Raw genomic sequence first — 20,387 nt, forward strand, 5'->3', positions numbered from 1 at the left:
ATGAGGCCCTGGGTTCTATCCCCAGCACCAAAAACAGAGAATCAAACAAATAAATAAATAAATAAAATCTACTCTCTTAATGCTCCTCACTCTATTTCCAATGACAATGGACATATATTTATGCCAGGCAGTATGTTAAGTATGTTATGGATTGATTTGTACTTAATACTCAGAATAACTCTACTGTGAGGGAGGATCTAATATTGTCTCTAGTCTACAGGTGCAGAAAATAAGACCTGTAAAGTAAATTGCTTACTCAACTAACACTACACTGAAGTGGGGAAGCCAGGATTCAATTCCCCTTCTGTAGTATTCCACCACTTCTTCCCCATTGATGCTTTCATGTTGGCAAAGGTACATGCTCCCTGTCATCTCATCTGCCCTGCCTCTCAGTCACCTGCACTGTTTACTGCCATTTACTACCAGGGCAATAGGGATCAGTCAGTAGAAAGAATATCAGCCTTATCCTAAAGAAGGCAAATGTATAAGATACAGAACAACAGAGATCAAACAAAGTACGAAGCAAACCTGTAGGAAGGGAGGAAGGAATGGAGAGTGTTAAGAACATGAGCAAAATCCCAACAGCACCATCACTAGCTCATACTTAAAAGTGGCTCTGCATGCTGTGTACCAGGAGGAGCTATCAGGAATATGCACATAAGCACCTCATGCTGAGTAGCTCCCACCCCCACACTGGGGATTGAACTCAGGGCCTCACACAGGTTAAAGCAAGACCCCCTTTTCTGAGCTACATCCCCAACACTTTTTTATTTTGGGACGGGACCTTGTTAAGTTGCCAAGGCTGGCCTTAACCTTGCAATCCTCCTGCCTCAGCCTCTTAAGTCTCTGGGATTACAGGTGTGTACCACTGCATCTGGCCTGAATGCTTTTTGAATATTTTTTCCTACAGCATCAGGGAAGCCCAGGGAAGGCATCAAAGGCCCAAGTAGATCTGAAGGACTGGGGAAGACATCCACCTGAAACAGTTTGTCAAAGACCTACAGTCTCAATCTGTTAAAAGACAGATTGGTTTCTTTCGTGCACGTGCATGGTGTGTGTGTGTGGTGTAGTAGCAATCAAAATGGAAAGTTTGGAAGAGAAAAAAAACCTATCTAAGGAGTCTTTCCAAATAATTAAGAACTTAAATTCAGAGGGGGGTGAGGAGGAAAAAGAAAAATACAAAAAGAAAAGTGAGTAGGATCTCATTCGGCACAGCAGTGTATTCTCGGTAATTGTTTTTTTTTTTTTTTAAGTTCTTTCTTGTTTTAATATATTCAAAACAAGGTTAAAAATTCATCCAAGTAAATGGTAAAAAGAAAAATATGTATAGATCGTTTTAAATAAGAAAAACTGAAATGGGATGGAGAAGGCATATTCCATTTTTACTTTATTTTATTTAGATTTTTTTTGCAGTGCTGCAGATCAAACCCAGGGCCTCAGAGGCATGCTAAGCAAGCAAACTACCACACAGCCACATCCCCAGCCCACAATAGTAGGATTAAGTGAACATCCATCATTCTAAAAGGTTCCAACTAAAAAGTCCCCAACAGTACAACACATAGAAGTGGGCAACACATAGGTCAGGGTGTAATTATATCTCCTGGCACAGATTTACATGTTGTCCTTATTGTCACTCCCCACTTAGTTCTTGTTTCCTGTCCCATACCCAGCCTGAGCACCTTTGCAAGTCCTTATCTGGTGGTGTACAGGGTGTCTTTCCTAGCTCAGATACAGGCACCTTGGTTAGTCTCAGAATGAAAATATTCTCCTTGTAGCTGTCTGACTCTCCAAGTTCTGTAACTGTGGGCTCTCAAGTTGGTATTTTTCTGGTTCTATACCCTCACCTTTTCTACTAAGCAGTTCTTCTTAGTAGAAGACCCTGTATCAGTCAGTTACTTTGGTCTTTGCTTTAAGAGAGCAAGATTTGCCCCAATGCCAGTCCTCCACTCAATTTGAAGATTACATAACCTCTTCTCAGAATCCTGTTTATCTGCTAAAAGCACCCAAGCTCTTTATAATAATTAATAGATCATTTGACGATTTACATCTTATTATTTCACTTCCCCTGCCCTCTAGGGAACCAAACAAGATTGTCCAGATGATGAAGAATCCTGACCCATTTTTAACATATAGTCCTCTGACACCAAATTAAAATCATCTCCATCACTTCACTCATGCCCTAAGTATTGTTTGACAATGAAGGAAAATAGTAACTCAGCTTGCTGAATCTGGGCCCAATTATGGTGTCTCTAAATGACTCAATGATGATGACAGGATCTTCAGTAATAAGGACATAGAACAGACACAGATGTATACTCATACTTGGCTAGCAGATGCAAAAAGTAAAAAAAAAAAAAAAAAAAAAAAAAAAAAGCGTTACTGTTCTTCTAGATCTTGCTGACCAAGTCAAATGAATCAAACATTACATTATGGTTATGGTATGCTATAGCTGTAACTGGAAAAAAAAATACAAGTCTGACTTGCTTAGGAGATAAAAGAAAACTGCATACATAGAATAAAAACTGATCATGGCTATTTTTATGAGTTCCCCTAAAACTTAGACTGAACAGTGAAAAGTCCCATTGAAAAAGCAAGAAAACATAAATTATAGGTCTGATTACTAAGAGCCTATCTCAAATTAAGGAAGCTTTCTAGTAAGTTCCATCTAATTACTCTGCAAACTGCTGGAACTCTAGTTATTTATCCATAAACATAGCTGATGTCAGTGTGGTGCAACAATTAAAATTACATATTAAACAAGAATTGCTAAAAGATAAGCAGGATAATATCCAAACCAAACTATCAGACTCTGGCCATGAAAGCAGATATAAAAATGAATAAAACAGTACGATATATGTAATTTTCTGCTTAGTAATCAACATCCTTAAGCAAGCAAGTGCACACAGTTCTAACACAAGGATCTAAAGAAGGAAAAAAGGAGTTGTTCAAAAAGTCCTGACTCTTTCTAGAGGTTCTGTAACTACAAAATAGAGGCAATAATGTACTTAAAGAACATTGATGGGAAACCCACTTACATCTCATTTTCTTAAATGCTTAAAAAGAACCCTCCTGGTAAACCCTAGAGAATCTTCTTTTAAAAAAATGATAAAACTTCTTAAGACAATGCTGCAGTTATTTTCTACAGAAGGGTACACTTGTTCATTTTCTTCATTCATTCAAAAAAATGCTCATTTTGGTTCCCACCAAAGGGTTTTGTAGTAGACTCTGTAGGAGACACAAATGAATCACTTAGCTACTCCTCCTGTTCTCAAGAAGTTTATATTTTAGTAGGGTTGATTATGATATATATAAATAATACAAAATCAAAAGTGGCAAGAACTGTAATATAAATTCTTATGGTGTGTGACTGGCATTATAGTATTTAGACATACCATCTGCTTCATATGTGTATTCTGTGATGTATATTACTAACACTCTGTCTCCCACAGAGGAGATAAAATATAGGCACATGTGTGCTGACATATGTGTGTGTAAATAAAAACTAAAAGACCCTTTGAATATATAATTTGTATCAAAAAGCCAGCATCATGGTTGGTACCAAAGAACACTCAGGATGACAGATGTGAAAATTTCAAAAAAAAATAGTAACTGTATTGCATATAATAATAGTGATAAACCACAGAAGTTATAACAATTCTGAGCCGTAATAGAAACTCTAAAGAAAAGCTGTAATAAGACACTGCTTTAAGCCAGTTTGGATTTAATTACCTCACATTTGTGTCCATAAAACCAGCTTCCTCAACCTGTTTTTATTGGACAGGATTCTGTGAATGTTCCTATAATCCTGTAGTGTCAGTACTTGAACATGAATATGAGTATTCCAAGACAGTAGTCTTCAAACTGAGGAACATGTACCCCTGAGGGTACACAAAGACTTTGCAGAGGTATAGGCATGGAGAGCTTTCAGGGAATTAGTGTCTACATTGGCATTTGATACATATACTCTTTCCAAAACTGACCTGCCAGAAGTGTTTATGTTATTCTGTGAATTCTCCTTTTCCAATAACCCTCTCAAAATATCCATCATGCTTAGCTAACTCTTACCAATGCCTATTTCTGGGTTGGAAACCTCTCTGGGGCACCAGACAAAGGAATAACTACAGAAAGCCTTATTCCTGCCAGGGATGGTGGTGTACGCCTGTAATCCCAGCAACCTGGGAATTGAGACAGTAGGATCACAAGTTCAAGGCCAGCTTCAGCAGCTTATCCAGGTCCTAAGCAATTTAGTGACATTCTGCTTAAAAATAAAAAAAAAAACAAAAAGGAGGCTAGGGTTGTGACTCAGGGGTAGAGTGCTTGCCTTGCACATGTGAGGCATTGGGTTCAATTCTTAGCACCACCTAAAAAATACATAAATTTATTAAAAAAAAAAAAAGAAAGAAACCAAAAAAGGATGGGGTTGTAGCTCAGTGGTAAAGCACCCTGGATTCAATCCCCAATACCAAAAACTATATGAAAAAATAAAAAAGAAAGCAAGCCTTAACTCTTAGAGTTCCAGGAGAGCAGCAGCAGGGTTGCTCAGAACCAACACTGGATGGAATACTGCTTTGTCTTCAAAGTAGTTCAGGGCAAGTTCCTATGTCTGGAAGTGAGATGGTTGCTAGAGGAATGTGTATTTACATATTTACTTAAGTTGAAGTCAGATTTTCTTCATGAAAGAATGACTGATTTGGCTGTTTGATTTGTTAATGAGGACATTTAGATCATGTCAGACATGAAAATATCTTTTGTAACCAGTAAAACCTTGAATTAAAAACATGGAGATGGTAGTTTCAAAATGTGTAAAAACTTTCCTAGCTTCAAACAAACAAACAACAACAACAAAAAAAAAACAAAAACAGAAATAAATAAAATTTGTTCTTTAGATTGACAGTTTCTCCACTCTGAGAGTGTTCCTTGATAGACACCTTATATGTGGGAACAGTCTCAGGCAATGGTTTACATTTGGAGTTGGAGAGGCAATGTGATATGGGGAAACAACACAGGCTTTGCTCCTTCCTTACCTTTTTGAAACCAAAGGTCTCATTTTCAGGAAGTATCTGACAGGTAAATAGTAAATTTTTGCTATCTGTAGTCAGTCCAAAGGCCAGCAGACCTGGCATCATCTGGGACCTACCCCAGACCTACTGAATTGGAATCTGTAGTGTAACAAAATTCCAGGTGATTCAAATTACATTGAAATGTGAGAAACACTGATAAAGAACATATCATTAGAAGGGCAGATAGAATCACTAAGTGTATATAACTCAGATCGGAACTTTATGTTACACCTCCTTAAGTAAAGCTGAATAAGGCAGGATGATGGATTGCAAATTTTAATGACAGGCTTATATATAAACATATATGCATGTAGTAAAGCACCACATGCGCGCGCGCACACACACACACACACACACACAAACAGATCAGTGGTTCTCAACTGAAGGCAATATTGCTCCCAGAAGACTGGCAATTCTGGTTGTTATCATTGGAGGATGCTGCTAAACTTCTTAGAGTACCCAGGATGGCTCTCCACAATAAGAATTTATCTGGCTCCAAAGGTCAGTAGTGCTGAGGTTGGAAAAACCATGGCATAGATAATATAACATTCCTGTATAATGGCATTTTAATCAGAACTATTAATGGGAAAAGGAGTCATAATCTCCATACACAGCTCTAAAGAAATGGATTTCAGGTCTGGAGAGTTCTGCATCTCAAGATTCCATGCTACTTTCAAGATTATGAGAACCCTGGTTAAAAGCTCTCAAAATCATTTATCTGTGTTTGCTAGCAAATCCAGAGGTCATGATAATCTGTCAGTCATATCAATGCTAAAACCCTATTAATTTGCTAACAAAAATAATGGAGAGGGCTGGGTTGTGGCTCAGTGAAGAGCACTTGCCTAGCATGTGTGAGGCACTGGGTTCAATTATCAGCACCACATATAAATAAATAAAAAATAAAGGTCCATCAACAACTAAAAAAATTAATTAATTAATTAAAAAGAATAATGGAGACAGATTAGTTACTATTTTATCTCAAATCATTTCTACTTAAAGAAGGAAGCTAGGCTTAAGAGCTTCAACTTCAACTTAGGAGCTTCTACTCACCCTATATTTTCTTCAAGACCCTAAACTCACCTCAAACTTAACCTTCAAATGTTCCTGATATAACACAAGAAATAGTGACTTAGTCTTAGCCCACTCACCAACTATCAGGAGTGGTTTCTCTCATCCTCTCTCACACATGTATCCAGCCATCACTACACACAGCCAAAAGTCTCTAAAAAGGTTGTCAGGGTTTCCTGCCCTCAGTTCCCACTAGTTCCTGGCCCCAAGCTCTGGAGTTGATTGCTGAGGGTATAGTTTTTTTGTTTTGTGTCCAACCCCCCTCACCACCCCCACCCCAAATAAACCCCTACTTCCTTTCCTGACAGGATTTAGTAGACTAGGCTGCTGACTGTCCCATGGGAAATAGTGAAGTTACTGGGAAACAAGGAATGAGAAAACAGTTGGAGCAAATGTACTCAAATTGTTAGTATTTTTAGATTAGGCAGAGGGGAGTGAAGGGAAGGGAGGGGAAGGGTATGGGGGTAGGAATGATAGTAGAATGAATCAGAAGTTATTACCCTATGTACATATATGACTACCTGACCAGTGTGATTTTACATCATGTACAACCAGAAAATGAGAAATTATACTGTTTATATATGATGTGTCAATGTGAATTCCACTGTCATGTATAACTAATTAGAACAAATTAAAAAATCGCCAGTTTTATATGACTACCTTGTAAGATGGAACTTGGGGAGCAGATGGTGGTGGGAGCCAGTTTACAAAACCCAGGAAAAAGTTGCATCACCCTTTCATCACGCTGAAAAAGATGCATTATGCCTGCTCCCCAAAACAATGAACACAACAGAAACAAATGAAACATCTTCAAAACCTTTTCGCTGGCTACTGCACTGCCCAGATTTACTAATCACTATTCCATTAGTGCTCATTTTATTATACTGAAAATAATCTTCTTGCCCTTACATCTTAAGAAAACACATCCCCTTCTCATAAAAATGAAAAGTGGGGCTGAGGTGTAGCTTGGTTGGAAAAGCTCTTGCATGAGCTCTTGCATGTAGCATGAGCAAGGTCCTGAGTGTGATTTCTAGCCCCACCCAACACGCACACACATATAAAATAAAAAAGAAAGAAAAAGCAGTGCATGCTATTATTTAATAAATTTAAAAGAAATCTATGAAACTATTCTGTAATAAAACTGTAAGCAACTGGGGTGTAGCAAGGGTAAACTATTTCAGTGAAGTTATGATCAATGCATTGTCAAGACCATTAAATCCAATGCTGATGCTAAGGCAGGAGGAAGAAGCTCTTTGCCAAAGTTTCTGTAATTATTTCACCACCAAAGCATTTTACCTGTGGACTCTGCCACTAGATCCCACAACCATTCAGGAAGAAGATACCATGTTTTTCTTCTCAGACTCCCAGGTTTCTCAAGTACAGAGTGGGGAGCAGCCAGAAGCTATGAGCAAGCCTCTTACCAATACCCTAGATGAGATCATCAACCCCACCCCAGCATCCTGCCTAGTCTTCTGAAGTTCACAGGCTACAGCCCCTGGGCTAGTCTCTTGTCGGGTTCTCAAAACAGGAAAAACTAAAAGTGGGTCCTCCCCACAAAAGACTTTGGGAATTCTTACATTACACAGTTATTTTAAACATGTTCCTCCTGTGTAGTATAATTACAGAAAAGAGAAGATTCAGATCTCAAAAATGACTCTTTATTTCCAAGACTTCCCTAGATTAGTTTCTTTTTCAAATGTCCTCTCAAATTCTTAACTTACAAAAAGTTCTGTGACAAGGATAAAAGACATGCATTGGAATAATTAACTCATTCCTAATAGAAATGATTTATTAACATTATGAACACTTTAGTCTTGATCAGAAAGCAAATACTGTTTTCATCCACGTCAAGTCCTTTAAATTCCTCAGGGATTCCATTCTATTTTAGCTTCTGTATAACAATACTGCAGAACCGTAATTACATCCTCTATAATCAGCCCATTCCCAGTGCAATTAACAGAGCCACAAATTTAAAACTACAATCTCCCTACTGAAGTTACTAAACATGTGGAAGAGACAGTTTATTCTGCATGTGAAATGCTTTCCTGTTATGCAGATAAATTTAAAAGAAAAAATAGCATGGAGTAATAGTCTTCATTTAAGAGGGAATCACTATGATCCTGATAATAGTTTCCTGTCCATCATTCTAGTATTGGATTCTCATCAAAAAGCTCTTTCCTTCCAAATTCCTTGCTCTTCCCATATGTTATGAAAACCCTCAAGCTTGGTTCAGATGCCTCAACTTCCCTCATTAAACTATCATTAACTTGGAGGAAAAAGGTATACGTGAAGTGGTTCTCAGATAATGACATGCTAGTGCAAAACAAGCTTTAATTGGCAGAGCAGTCCATCAATAAAATGCATAACTTCTAAGCAATGTGAATAAAATTTTATCTTAACTAAGAATCAGGGAGTGAACACTAAATATCACTATATCACACATTTTAATGATTCACGCAAACCATTTAATAAATATAGGAATCATAATTAATAAAACAAGAACAACAGCAATATTTATCAAATGTTTACCTTGTTCCAGGACTGTAATAATCTTAGATGAATCACTTCATTTAATTTTTACAAAAAGCCCCTAAGGTAAATAAAGTGATTGTTCTCATTTTTCATATGAGAAAATTGACCCTCAGAGATATTAAATAACTGCCCAGGTTCATTAAAGCAGCTGGCAAGAGTAGGGCCAATCTTGAAGCCAGGTCTAACTGAATCTCAAGCTCATATCCATTTTCACAGGCATCAGGCTGGACTGCCCTCTCTGATTGTTACACGGCAATTTAAAACAAATATTCTTGTCTTTTCCATAAAGGCTCCTGGTAAGCTACTACTGTTACTAATCAATGGTAGTTAACCCAAAAGCAAGATATTTCTTTAACAAGATTCTCTTTCCCTCATCAAATTCAGGAACTCCTTCCCACATTCCATGTGAACTGATACAATCTTTTCAAATTACATAACTGTTTAATCATAGATATGAGTTACTAAAGCAGCAATCACAAATTAGAATGCACTCTTGTATTTTTCAGATTAAAGAAGCTGATTGGTCAAGAAACCGAGTCCCAGCAGAAAAAGGAGCAAGAAAAGGAAAAGAGGGTCACCACCCTGAAAGAGGAGCTGACCAAGCTGAAGTCTTTTGCTTTGATGGTGGTGGACGAACAACAAAGGCTTACAGCACAGCTCACCCTTCAAAGACAGAAAATTCAAGACCTGACCACAAGTGCACAGGAAACACATGCTAAACTAACTCTTGCTGAAGCCAGAGTTCAGGAAGAAGAGCAGAAGGCAACCAGACTAGAGAAAGAACTGCAAACACAGACCACAAAGTTTCATCAGAACCAAGACGAAATTATGGCAAAGCTCACCAATGAGGACAGTCAAAATCGCCAGCTTCGACAAAAGCTGGCAGCACTCAGTCGGCAAATTGATGAGTTAGAAGAGACAAACAGATCTTTAAGAAAAGCAGAAGAGGAGCTGCAAGATATAAAAGAAAAAATCAACAAGGGAGAATATGGAAATGCTGGCATAATGGCTGAGGTAGAGGAGCTCAGGAAGCGTGTGCTAGACATGGAAGGAAAAGATGAAGAGCTCATAAAGATGGAGGAACAGTGCAGAGATCTCAATAAGAGGCTTGAGAAGGAAACAGCACAGAGTAAAGACTTTAAACTAGAAGTTGAAAAGCTCAATAAAAGGATTATGACTCTGGAAAAATTAGAAGATGCTTTCAACAAAAGCAAACAAGAATGCTACTCTCTTAAATGCAACTTAGAAAAAGAAAGGACAACCACAAAGCAGTTGTCTCAGGAACTAGAGAGTTTAAAAGTGAGGATCAAAGAGCTAGAAGCCATTGAAAGTAGGCTGGAAAAGACAGAATTCACTCTGAAGGAGGATTTGACTAAACTGAAAACATTAACTGTGATGCTTGTGGATGAACGGAAAACAATGAGCGAAAAATTAAAGCAAACGGAAGATAAATTACAAGCTGCTTCTTCCCAGCTTCAAGTGGAGCAGAACAAAGTAACAACAGTTACTGAGAAGTTAATTGAGGAAACTAAAAGGGCACTCAAGTCCAAAACTGATGTGGAAGAAAAGATGTTCAATGTAACCAAGGAAAGAGATGATCTAAAAAACAAACTGAAAGCAGAAGAGGAGAAAGGAAATGATCTCTTGTCAAAAGTCAATATGTTGAAAAACAGGCTTCAATCATTGGAAGCAAGTGAGAAAGATTTCCTAAAAAACAAAGACTCTGGTAAGTCCACAACAGCTTTACACCAAGAAAACAATAAGATTAAAGAACTCTCCCAAGAAGTGGAAAGACTGAAACTAAAGCTAAAGGATATGAAAGCCATTGAGGATGACCTCATGAAAACAGAAGATGAATATGAGACTCTGGAACGAAGGTATGCTAATGAACGAGAAAAAGCTCAATTTTTATCTGAAGAGCTAGAGCAGGTTAAAATGGAACTTACCAAGTACAAGTTGGCAGAAAAGACAGAGTCCAGCCATGAACAATGGCTTTTCAAAAGGCTTCAAGAAGAAGAAGCTAAATCAGGGCATCTATCGAGAGAAGTGGATGCATTAAAAGAGAAAATTCATGAATACATGGCAACTGAGGACCTAATATGTCACCTCCAGGGAGATCACTCCATTCTGCAAAAGAAACTAAATCAACAAGAAAACAGGAACAGAGATTTAGGAAGAGAGATCGAAAACCTCACTAAAGAGTTAGAGAGGTACCGGCATTGTAGTAAGAGCCTCCGTCCTAGTCTCAATGGAAGAAGAATCTCTGACCCTCAAGTATTTTCTAAAGAAGTTCAAACAGAAGCAGTAGACAATGAGCCACCAGATTACAAGAGTCTCATTCCTCTGGAAAGAGCAGTCATTAATGGTCAGCTGTACGAGGAGAGTGAGGAACAAGATGAGGACCATAATGAGGAGGAATCTGTGCTGTCCTTCAGATGCAACACGTCCACTCCCCTTCCTGTGAACAGGAAGCTATGGATTCCTTGGATGAAATCCAAGGAGAGCCATCCTCAGAATGGGAAAATACAAACTAAACCCAATGGCAACTTCATGCAACCTGGAGATCTAGTCCTAAGCCATACACCTGGACAGCCGCTTCATATAAAGGTTACGCCAGACCATGCCCAAAATACAGCCACTCTTGAAATCACAAGTCCAACTACAGAGAGCCCTCACTCTTACACAAGCACTGCAGTGATACCAAACTGTGGCACCCCAAAACAGAGGATAACCATTCTCCAAAATGCTTCCATAACACCAATGAAGTCCAAAACCTCTACTGAAGGCCTCCAGAATTTAGATCAAGGTATGTCCCCAATTGCCATGGCAACCTTTGCCAGAGCACAGACCCCAGAGTCTTGTGGTTCTATAACTCCAGAAAGGACAATGTCACCTATTCAGGTTTTGGCTATGACTGGTTCAGCTAGCTCTCCTGAGCAGGGACGCTCCCCAGAGCCAATAGAAATCAGTGCCAAGCACACGATTTTCAGAGTCTCCCCAGACCGGCAGTCATCGTGGCAGTTTCAACGTGCAAACAGTAATAGTTCAAGTGTGATAACTACTGAGGATAATAAAATCCACATTCACTTAGGAAGTCCTTACATGCAAGCTGTGGCCAGCCCCATGAGACCTGCCAGCCCTTCAACACCACTGCAGGATAACCGAACTCAAGGTTTAACTAATGGGGCACTAAACAAAACAACCAATAAAGTCACCAGCAGTATTACTATCACACCAACAGCTACACCTCTTCCTCGACAATCACAAATTACAGTAAGTAATATATATAACTGACCACCCTCATCCTCATCCAGTCCATACTGATATTCTTGCAAGGAACTCAATCCTTTTTTAATCATCCCTCCACATCCCCCAAAAGACTGACTGAACTTGTACTTTGGGAAGTTTGTGCATGAACTACACAAGAGTCTGAAACTAATTGTTGCCTGCATAGCCATTTCAAGTGTGCATTTACTGTATATCTTTTCACTTACATAACTGTATGGGAAATATTTAGTCTGCATTTGTATAAATACATTTTTATGTATTTCATTTTCCATAACTCACTTTAATTTGACTGCAACTTGTTGTGGTAAAATACTTTAACATCATAAAACAGTAAATAATTTGTTATTTTTACCATTGCTTGCTGAATATTCTTTTGGTCATTTTGTGTTACACATTTGCATGTCCAATATAATTTTATTTTCCGCTTATGTCTATTAATTCTTGCTAAAAAAATCAAGCAGGACCTACTTCTAATTTACAGTCAACTTCTGATCACATATTAGAAGAGGAGAAATTAGTTGAAATACTCAAAAAAATTATCTCTGTGACTTCAAAGTGAATTAAATAAAAATTTCATTTGTGACTTAAAGTGAATTATATGAGCTCTCAGGACAAATTTAATATCATTCTTGGGATGCATCTCAATATCCCTGATATCGAGCACAGTGCTTAGCATTTACTGGGAATACAGTAAATGTTTATTTATACGGGAATAAGATAATACTGAATAATTTGCTTTCAGTGAGCATACCTAAGATGGTGGTGAAAACAAAACGTTTTGAAATGTGATAGGAAACCAGAAAGCACATTTGGAAACAAAAATTACTTTGACAATCAAAAGTTGACCGTATTTCTACCAAATGTATCTATCTATTTCCAAATCTGGATTAGCCACTATAACATAAGCTTTTCAACACTGTTTCAAAATGAAAATGTTATTCTTGTTCCTTTTTACCATTTGGTTCTCAAAACAGTTTGGATTACTAAATATAGGTGCCGCTATACCCTGTTTATAAGTAGGCTACAATCAGAAACTTACAATTTAATTATGTAGTTTTTTAAAAAACCTTGTGACAAGCAAATAAAAGTCAAAGATAGTTGTAAATGTAAGTTATAGGAGAATCTTATTTTATAAATTCATGTGATGTGTCAGCAAAGGAAAGTAAATACACTGTCAATTTCCTCTGTGTTTATTGTTATGCCATTTACAAGGCTGGTGATAAAAACCGTTAAAGTATCCTTGAAATTCTGATATCTGACTCATTGGACTCCCTGATCATAATCCATACTTCTGAGCAGAACATAGCAGCTTTCAGAGGAACATTTTAAATTATAAACCTGGTTCCCAAGTCACATTCCATAAATATGGAATTTTTCCTTTTTCAACCTCTTAACTGTCAATTTAATGGTGTCAAATGTATTGTCATTTATTGATTTTAAACAATTCATTTAGACATCCAGGCAAACTGTGAAGGTCTTTCAAAAAGTAAAAGGAATCTTTCATAATTATCTTCTTTTTCCCTGCAAAATCAATTTCATGATAGCAAACCGAGGATTTGTTGACAGAAACACTTCCATGGTGATGAACTGCAACACCACTGCTGTGGGCTTGCATCATCATTAAATAAATGTGGATGAAAGCTGAGGCTGATGATGAATGAGAAAGCTTCTGTTTAAACACATTTATCTTGGGAATCGGCAGTGACCCAACTGTATTACAAAATACATGATGGCCTAAATGTACTTCAAAACTATTTTTAAGTCAATGTGGGCAAGAAATCCAGAGAGAATTACACAGTTCATGATTGCTTTTTCAAAGCAGACAATGGAAATACTGCTACATGAGAGGTTCTTCTAGTTAATAATCAAGAGAAGGTATAGGCAATGTTTTGAAGGGCACTGATCAACTGATCACAAAATTCCCAAAACCAGAAACTAGAAAGAATTCAAGAACAAAATCTTCCCAATTTTATCATGCAACAGCACAAACAGAAAACATGTTTGCATGGTGCAGGGGGAAACAGAAGCAGAGAGAACCAGTCAAGGGATTCCCATCACCCAGGTTCCTCCTGGATGCCCTAAGTGCAGAGAGGTGAGGGGAGGGTCATTCCTACCCTTGACAGTTTCCTAACAGAGTTTGGAGCTCTGGCTATTCATCAGCCCATCTATTTTGTTAGGATTCAATTATGTAAGCCATAGCAATTCTCTACAACAAAGTTAACACAAGTTCTGTGTTCCATGATTATAATACACAAATTATCTTTTTATCATAAGTTTCAATCTTAACTATAAATAAGCTTTCTAAGCAGCTAATCTAACATTACTGGAAATTTACTGAACCCTTAAAGGATTACCTTAAGGGTTAGAGGTTCCTCTTCTGGGAGGATTTTTTTTTTTTTTTTTTTTGCAGAGTAACAATTAATATAAGCATCAAAATAAACTTTAGGAGACTGTTAGATTAATAATTTATATGTAGACTGGTAAAAGTACCACTAAAGTTCATAGTAAAAACACTGTAAGTCCTGCAAAAGCATTTTTTGTTGTTGTTGTTTTTACAAAATTACATTTAAAATGACACTCTGGATTTTTTGGCCATCAATTTAAAAAATAGTTTCTTATATCCTCGTGTGTGGTGAAAGAGAGAGATCACAGAACAAAGTTTTGTGGTGTGGAATTTTCCATTTGTGGTCCAATAACTGCTCAAAAAGTTCCAAATTTTGGAGCATCTTGAATTTTGAATACTCAACCTAAAATAATTGCTCAAAATGATAACAGGATTATATAAACTACTTAGAAGGTCCTCACAACCAGATCTTATAATGATAAGATATCAGGCACGGTGCCTTCATGATGCCCAAAGGATAAAATTAGGGGCACTGTGAGATGGTCCTAAAAGAGATATTTTATTAACGAATTTTAGGAACTTGCTGCCTAAGGATCCTATGGTTTTTACTGATTAAAATATAACTCCACATAAAAAAACTTTTAGTAGCTTCTTTGATTCTTAATATTTACAAAGTGTGTCTCCTTTGAAACACATCAGACAAAGGCAGGGAAAGACCTTTAAATCAACCATCACTCTGGTTTCCCTATATGTTGGTTTCTGTTCATTGTTTTTTTCCTCCAAAATAATCATTTTTCTTAACCTCCTAAGAGAAAAGATAATCAGACAAAAACTCAGAGGTCAGTGTTTCGCAAAGTAAAATCTTAAGTTCACACAGCAAGGAAATCAGAATCTCGCAGAGGGTAGGTCCCAGAAAGCTGCATTTTAAGCAGCTCCTTAGTTGATTAGTTTGCATCATTGTTTTATAAATTTCTATACTGATAAACATTGGCAAATGTGGTCTATCATGGCACTCTTAGAATGAATTATACCTGTACCAGGAAGTGTAACTTTCTGTCCTCTAGTGGCAACAATGACAAACAGAAGGCTTTTCTCCAGGTTTTCTTTTTATTAAAGAAGAAAGATCTAGGACTGGGGCTGTAGCTCAGTGGCAGAGCATGCGTGAGGCACTGGGTTCAACCCTCAGTACCACATACAAATAAACAAAATAATCGCATTCTATCCATCTACAACTACAAAAAGAAAATTTAAAAAATGTTATAAAAATTTTTTTAAAAAGAAGAAAGATCTACATTTTACTGGGTGGGAAGGTCCCTAGTTTTTAACTGTAGCAAAGCACAGATAGATATCTGAATCTTTGGCTGAACTGTATAGCAGGGTGACACCTATAACCTCTGATTCTATCCCAGAACCCAGGCTCTGACTTAACACTGTAGCACTTCTTGGGAATGGTCCAGAACACACATTAAAGAGAGCAGCTGGATAAATCAAAACAAAGTACTCCATTCACCTTAGGACACAGTGAAGCAAATGTAAGAAAGACGCGGTTTATTAAAAAGTTCCCAAAACTTAAATCACTTTAAATTTATTTGCATTCAAACTCCAAGACCTTTCCTTGAATGGACTCTTTCCACTCTTCAAACTAAATCAAAAAGGGCTTTTGTACAATCAAATACATCTCCTAAGGGCAACAATACAGCATAAAGAATCCTTAGGGGTCCAGCAAATTAACTAGTCAACACCTCTAAATACTTTGATAAGGAATTAACACAGTTCACTGGGTAGCACTTACAAATCTGTCAACATTCCATCAGGACACCAGGTTTTATTCTTAGTATGCTGCCATAAAAAACATACTCCAGGCTAACCTCTGATATTGCAGCCAGCCATCCCAGGGACATCTTTACTTGTGTCTCATTTCAAAATTGTTATAAAAATTATTGGTCAAGAAAATAAAACTTGCCTGATTATTCAAAGAAAATTTTTTAAAGCCTGAAAGCAGTTTTCTTTTTTAGTGAATTCTTTTTTCTCCCCATAGTCAAATGATCCTGTATGATTATTCTGAGCAGTTAATTACCTGAGACTATTTTTTTGTTTTGTTTTGTTTTTTGTCTTTGTTTCATTTTTAAAAGGCTAGTTATGTTTTAATTTTAATAATTAGCAGTGTATAAATATAGGCCCTATAGACAAAGCTTCCCTCATTCTCTGACTAGATAAAAGTAGGTTTACTAATGGACCCGTTACTCACGGCCACTCAGTGACATGCACTGTGCCTCAATGTGAAATATCTTTTCTTCAAAGCATCACATGGATACATGATCAATCTACTGATCATGACATACTAAACTGTGTACCTCCTTCCCAACCGTGGGGCAGGTATGACAGAGATAAAAGATTCACTGTTCTTGATAACCTGAGCAAGGAAATCAGACAAGAATATCAGTGGGGAAACTATACATTTCTACCCATCAACTGGAGATTCTGGAGGACAACAGTAGATTAACAAAGTTACATAAAGAAAGACTTAGATAAGTGAGGTGACAGAGAAGATACTAGAGGCAGGCAGACAAGACTAGATTCAGTTCATGTCTCTTCCAGTCAGTTGTGAGACCCTGAGCAAATCATTTAGCCTTTGCGAATAAGAGAACTGGACTTGGTGATCTCATGCGTAGTTCTAACTTCCAGTAATTTCTGGATTCTATCTAAGTCTTGCTATCTTTTTTGAAACATTTAAGATCTGACTGGGAATAAGGCTGGGACATAAACACACCAATAATTTGCATTGATTTCTTTTCCTTTGGTAACTAGATTTCTTTTTTCTTATTTTCTCACTTGTAAGGGTCATAATGCTAAGTGTCTAAACATCTGTTTCCTTCTCTAAGATTACATGAATTAATTTCTTTTAACTCTCATTACATCAGCTCTTTTCCCATTGGAGCAGTTTCCTAATCTCAGGATTACTGATGGTTTGGGCCTGATAATTCTTGGTTTGGGAGAAGGGAGTTCTGTGCTTTGTAGGATATTTGGTAGCATCCTTAGCTTCTGTTCACTAAATGCCATGCAGCATCCCCCAACCACCACAAAAATGTGTGAGGGGCAAAATCACCTCCTGGTTGAAAACTGCTGCATTAGAAAAATGAACCAACTGACTCCGTAAGCCAGATGAGCTTCTATACAGCACAGATAAAGAACTGTGTAGACAGTAAGTACTGCGGGAGTTTGGAGGAGGAGCAGGCTACTCTAGGTTGGTACAGGGGGTTAGGCTTCAGAAACAGATGAGATGTGAGTAAGGGCTGGAAGATGAGGAGATCTGGAATAGAGAGAGCAATAGGGTGTCCCAAAGAGGTACACACAGGGTACTGGGGGAGGTAGGCAAGAGAGCAAACAACTAATGTTCAAGGACAATGATCAGTGCAGTGGGGCAGGGATAAGGCTCAAAAGACATAGTCCAGTCAGACTGTGAGGAGTCTTGAATACAGTGCTAGGTGGTGATTGATCTGTGTCCCCACAAAAGGATTCTGGTTAGTAAGATATTGTAACAGGAAAAAAGTGAATCCTTTATACAATATTATTTTCCTTTACAACAACCCTCTAAAAAGGGTATTATTGCAATTATAGAGATAAGTAAATTAACACTCAGCAACTTAATGGGAGCAGATCATTGTTAGTATGGGACAAACCTGAGATGTAGACACAGGTCTGACTTTGTTCCATTCTCTTTCCATGGCAAAATACTCAGAAGCTACCTCAGTGCAAGGGGAAGCATTATAAGTGGCATTTGATCCTTTCCACAACCTATGGTGACAGACACAGCCTGCCTAATGTTACCTGTTCATGCTGTCTTACCAATCTGCCAGTTCAACCAGAAAGCTCTGAATGTCCCTAAATACATGCAAGCTTTCCCTGCTACCTCCCCACTGCTGTACATGGGTAAAATTCTCCTATCAGGTATAGTAAGACACATTGAAAAGTCTGACCACTTCTTCTGAAACCTTCCATGATCTCCATAGCCAACAGTGATTTGCCTTTCCTTCCAACCCTTCCTGACTTCTGAAGCCAGTTAGAGTAACAAGAGAAAATGAATGTGAGAAGCCAAGCAGGCATGGGCAGACACAGGAAAGACTGAACTAGAGATGGCGCTGATGACAGGAGATGGAGAAAGCAAGACCAAGGAAAAGCTCATGTTCTCATCAACAGGAAACCATACTCAAGGAACACTGGAGCTGCAGTTAGTATCCAATTTATCCTAATGCAGCATTCTATAAGGAACAAACAGAAAGGCCAAGTATAAAGAATGATCTTTGGAAAGGCCATCAATATGTACAGAGCAATAGGCACCTAATCAGTTTCAGAGATGACTGGCAAGAAAAGCATCATAAGTGAGTGACAATGATCCATGGAAGAAGCATCATGACCTTGGACATCAGAGCTTATGTTATAAGCCAGAGGCTGCCTTGATAGTCATGATAATAACTCAAGACCCTCAGAAAGGGAACCAAGAGATCAAGGTATAGTCACCATAAAGACACACACCATCAACTTAGCTCACAGTTAGTGGGGCATCTGCCTTTGAAGAAGCCTAGGATTCCCACTTTTCAAGCAACATCATAACTTAATAAGGAAAAAATGGATGCTCACCAAATCATTTTTTAATGATGTAGTTTCCCAGATCAGAAGAAATGTTAGGGTTCAACTTTGTCAGTCTCCAATTTCCCTACATAGGCCAATCAGTTCCTAGATGCTTCCTATTCAAGAGCACAATAACTATAAAATGAGGAAGCATCCCAAATCAAAATTGCCATTTCAAGCTGTCCTCTTATGTCTCCTCTCATAACAATTAAAGGCATATAAAATCCTGCTTCAACACAGCCACTGTCACATAACTCAAAGCAATTTCTCAAGAATGCATTACCATCCTTCCCTATTAGTGGATTTGCTGGGGTTTCTTCGTAAGGAAATTCTTAAGGAATTCTTTTTTGAATTTCAATTTGGTTTTGCCTGAGCCCATCAATAGCAGTCACTACTGATGCCTCAGAAAACTAGTTTTATACAAAGAGGAGTTTACTAAAAACTGTAACAGGTCCTCAAAGGGTCTTTTTGGACATCAGGAAGGAAGTCAGAGAGTAGGGATCATGCTGAGAAGGACAATATCTCTCATAGTAACATATATGAGCAAGTTCTTTTATTTCATATAGAACTTTTCTCTCATTATAAGAATACAAATTTATTACAGAAACTTTAGAAAAGGTAAATGCTTTGATGCTGCTGATATTAGCTTTGAAGAATGGAAATGAGAGGAGAACAATGGACAATTATCACTGTTTTTTTCAGCCACACCTATCAACCGTGGCCCTATTTCAGACTTTTCTCAGACTGCCAATGAGGAAGGAAATTTGCTTTGAAGCGGGTATCCTGCCCATACTACATGCCTTAGAGCCAAGAAGTGGTAAATCTCCCTGCAGAGTGCAAGTTTATGTAATCTGTCTGCTTGGTCCAGACACAATCGCTAAGGGGGGCAGCAAGGTCACTGGAAGAGAGGGGCAGGATTTCCTTTCCCTACATAGGCCAATCAGTACCTAGATAATGGTCAGTCACTACACATTGTTCAAGTAATGGGACAAAATGCTTTTTTAGTGGGCTGTTCTCAAAAATAGTTACACTATCAGTAAGATTGGGGGGCCTTATGCAAAGGATGTGGAAACATGGTAAGGTCCAGAAAATTTATCTCTCAGGTTCTGGGAAAGGAATGTAGAAGTTCTATGGTGAGAGAAGAAGAGTGGCAGGTGAGTAGGAATTACATTTACTTCTTGGATTATCTCAACCACTGAAGGGTAGTAATTTCTCTATGATGATCCTCAAAGCAACATCTCCAAAGTTTCATACCACACAGTTCCACAAGGAAGGCCCAACTACACTGCAGACTCAGCATGTGTCCACACATGCACTCTCTCTTGAACTGCTCCTTGTCTTACATCTGGTGATGGTATATCATCTTCTTCTTTGCCCAGGTTGAACACCTGGGAAACATTCTCCACATTTTTGCTCATCATCTAGATCCAATCAACCACTCTATTATTTCTTTCTCTGTCCTCCCC

At 38.0% G+C, this 20,387-nt stretch overlaps 2 protein-coding genes across 3 annotated transcripts in view; one reads left to right on the top strand and one right to left on the bottom strand.

Moving 5' to 3' along the window:
- Cmss1 (cms1 ribosomal small subunit homolog) overlaps window positions 1–20,387 on the bottom strand; it is a 331,345-nt gene that overhangs the window by 295,806 nt on the left and 15,152 nt on the right. The gene's annotated exons all lie outside the window — the stretch shown is intronic.
- Filip1l (filamin A interacting protein 1 like) overlaps window positions 1–20,387 on the top strand; it is a 45,961-nt gene that overhangs the window by 13,879 nt on the left and 11,695 nt on the right. Inside the window, exon 2 of the mRNA XM_027943249.2 lies at window positions 9,167–11,933. Within this exon, the coding sequence (XP_027799050.2) occupies window positions 9,282–11,933 (2,652 nt within the window). The 5' untranslated portion in view covers window positions 9,167–9,281. The remainder of the gene's footprint in view (window positions 1–9,166; window positions 11,934–20,387) is intronic.

This window comes from Marmota flaviventris, chromosome 8 (genome assembly GCF_047511675.1).
Source record: "Marmota flaviventris isolate mMarFla1 chromosome 8, mMarFla1.hap1, whole genome shotgun sequence".
Taxonomy (NCBI): domain Eukaryota; kingdom Metazoa; phylum Chordata; class Mammalia; order Rodentia; family Sciuridae; genus Marmota; species Marmota flaviventris.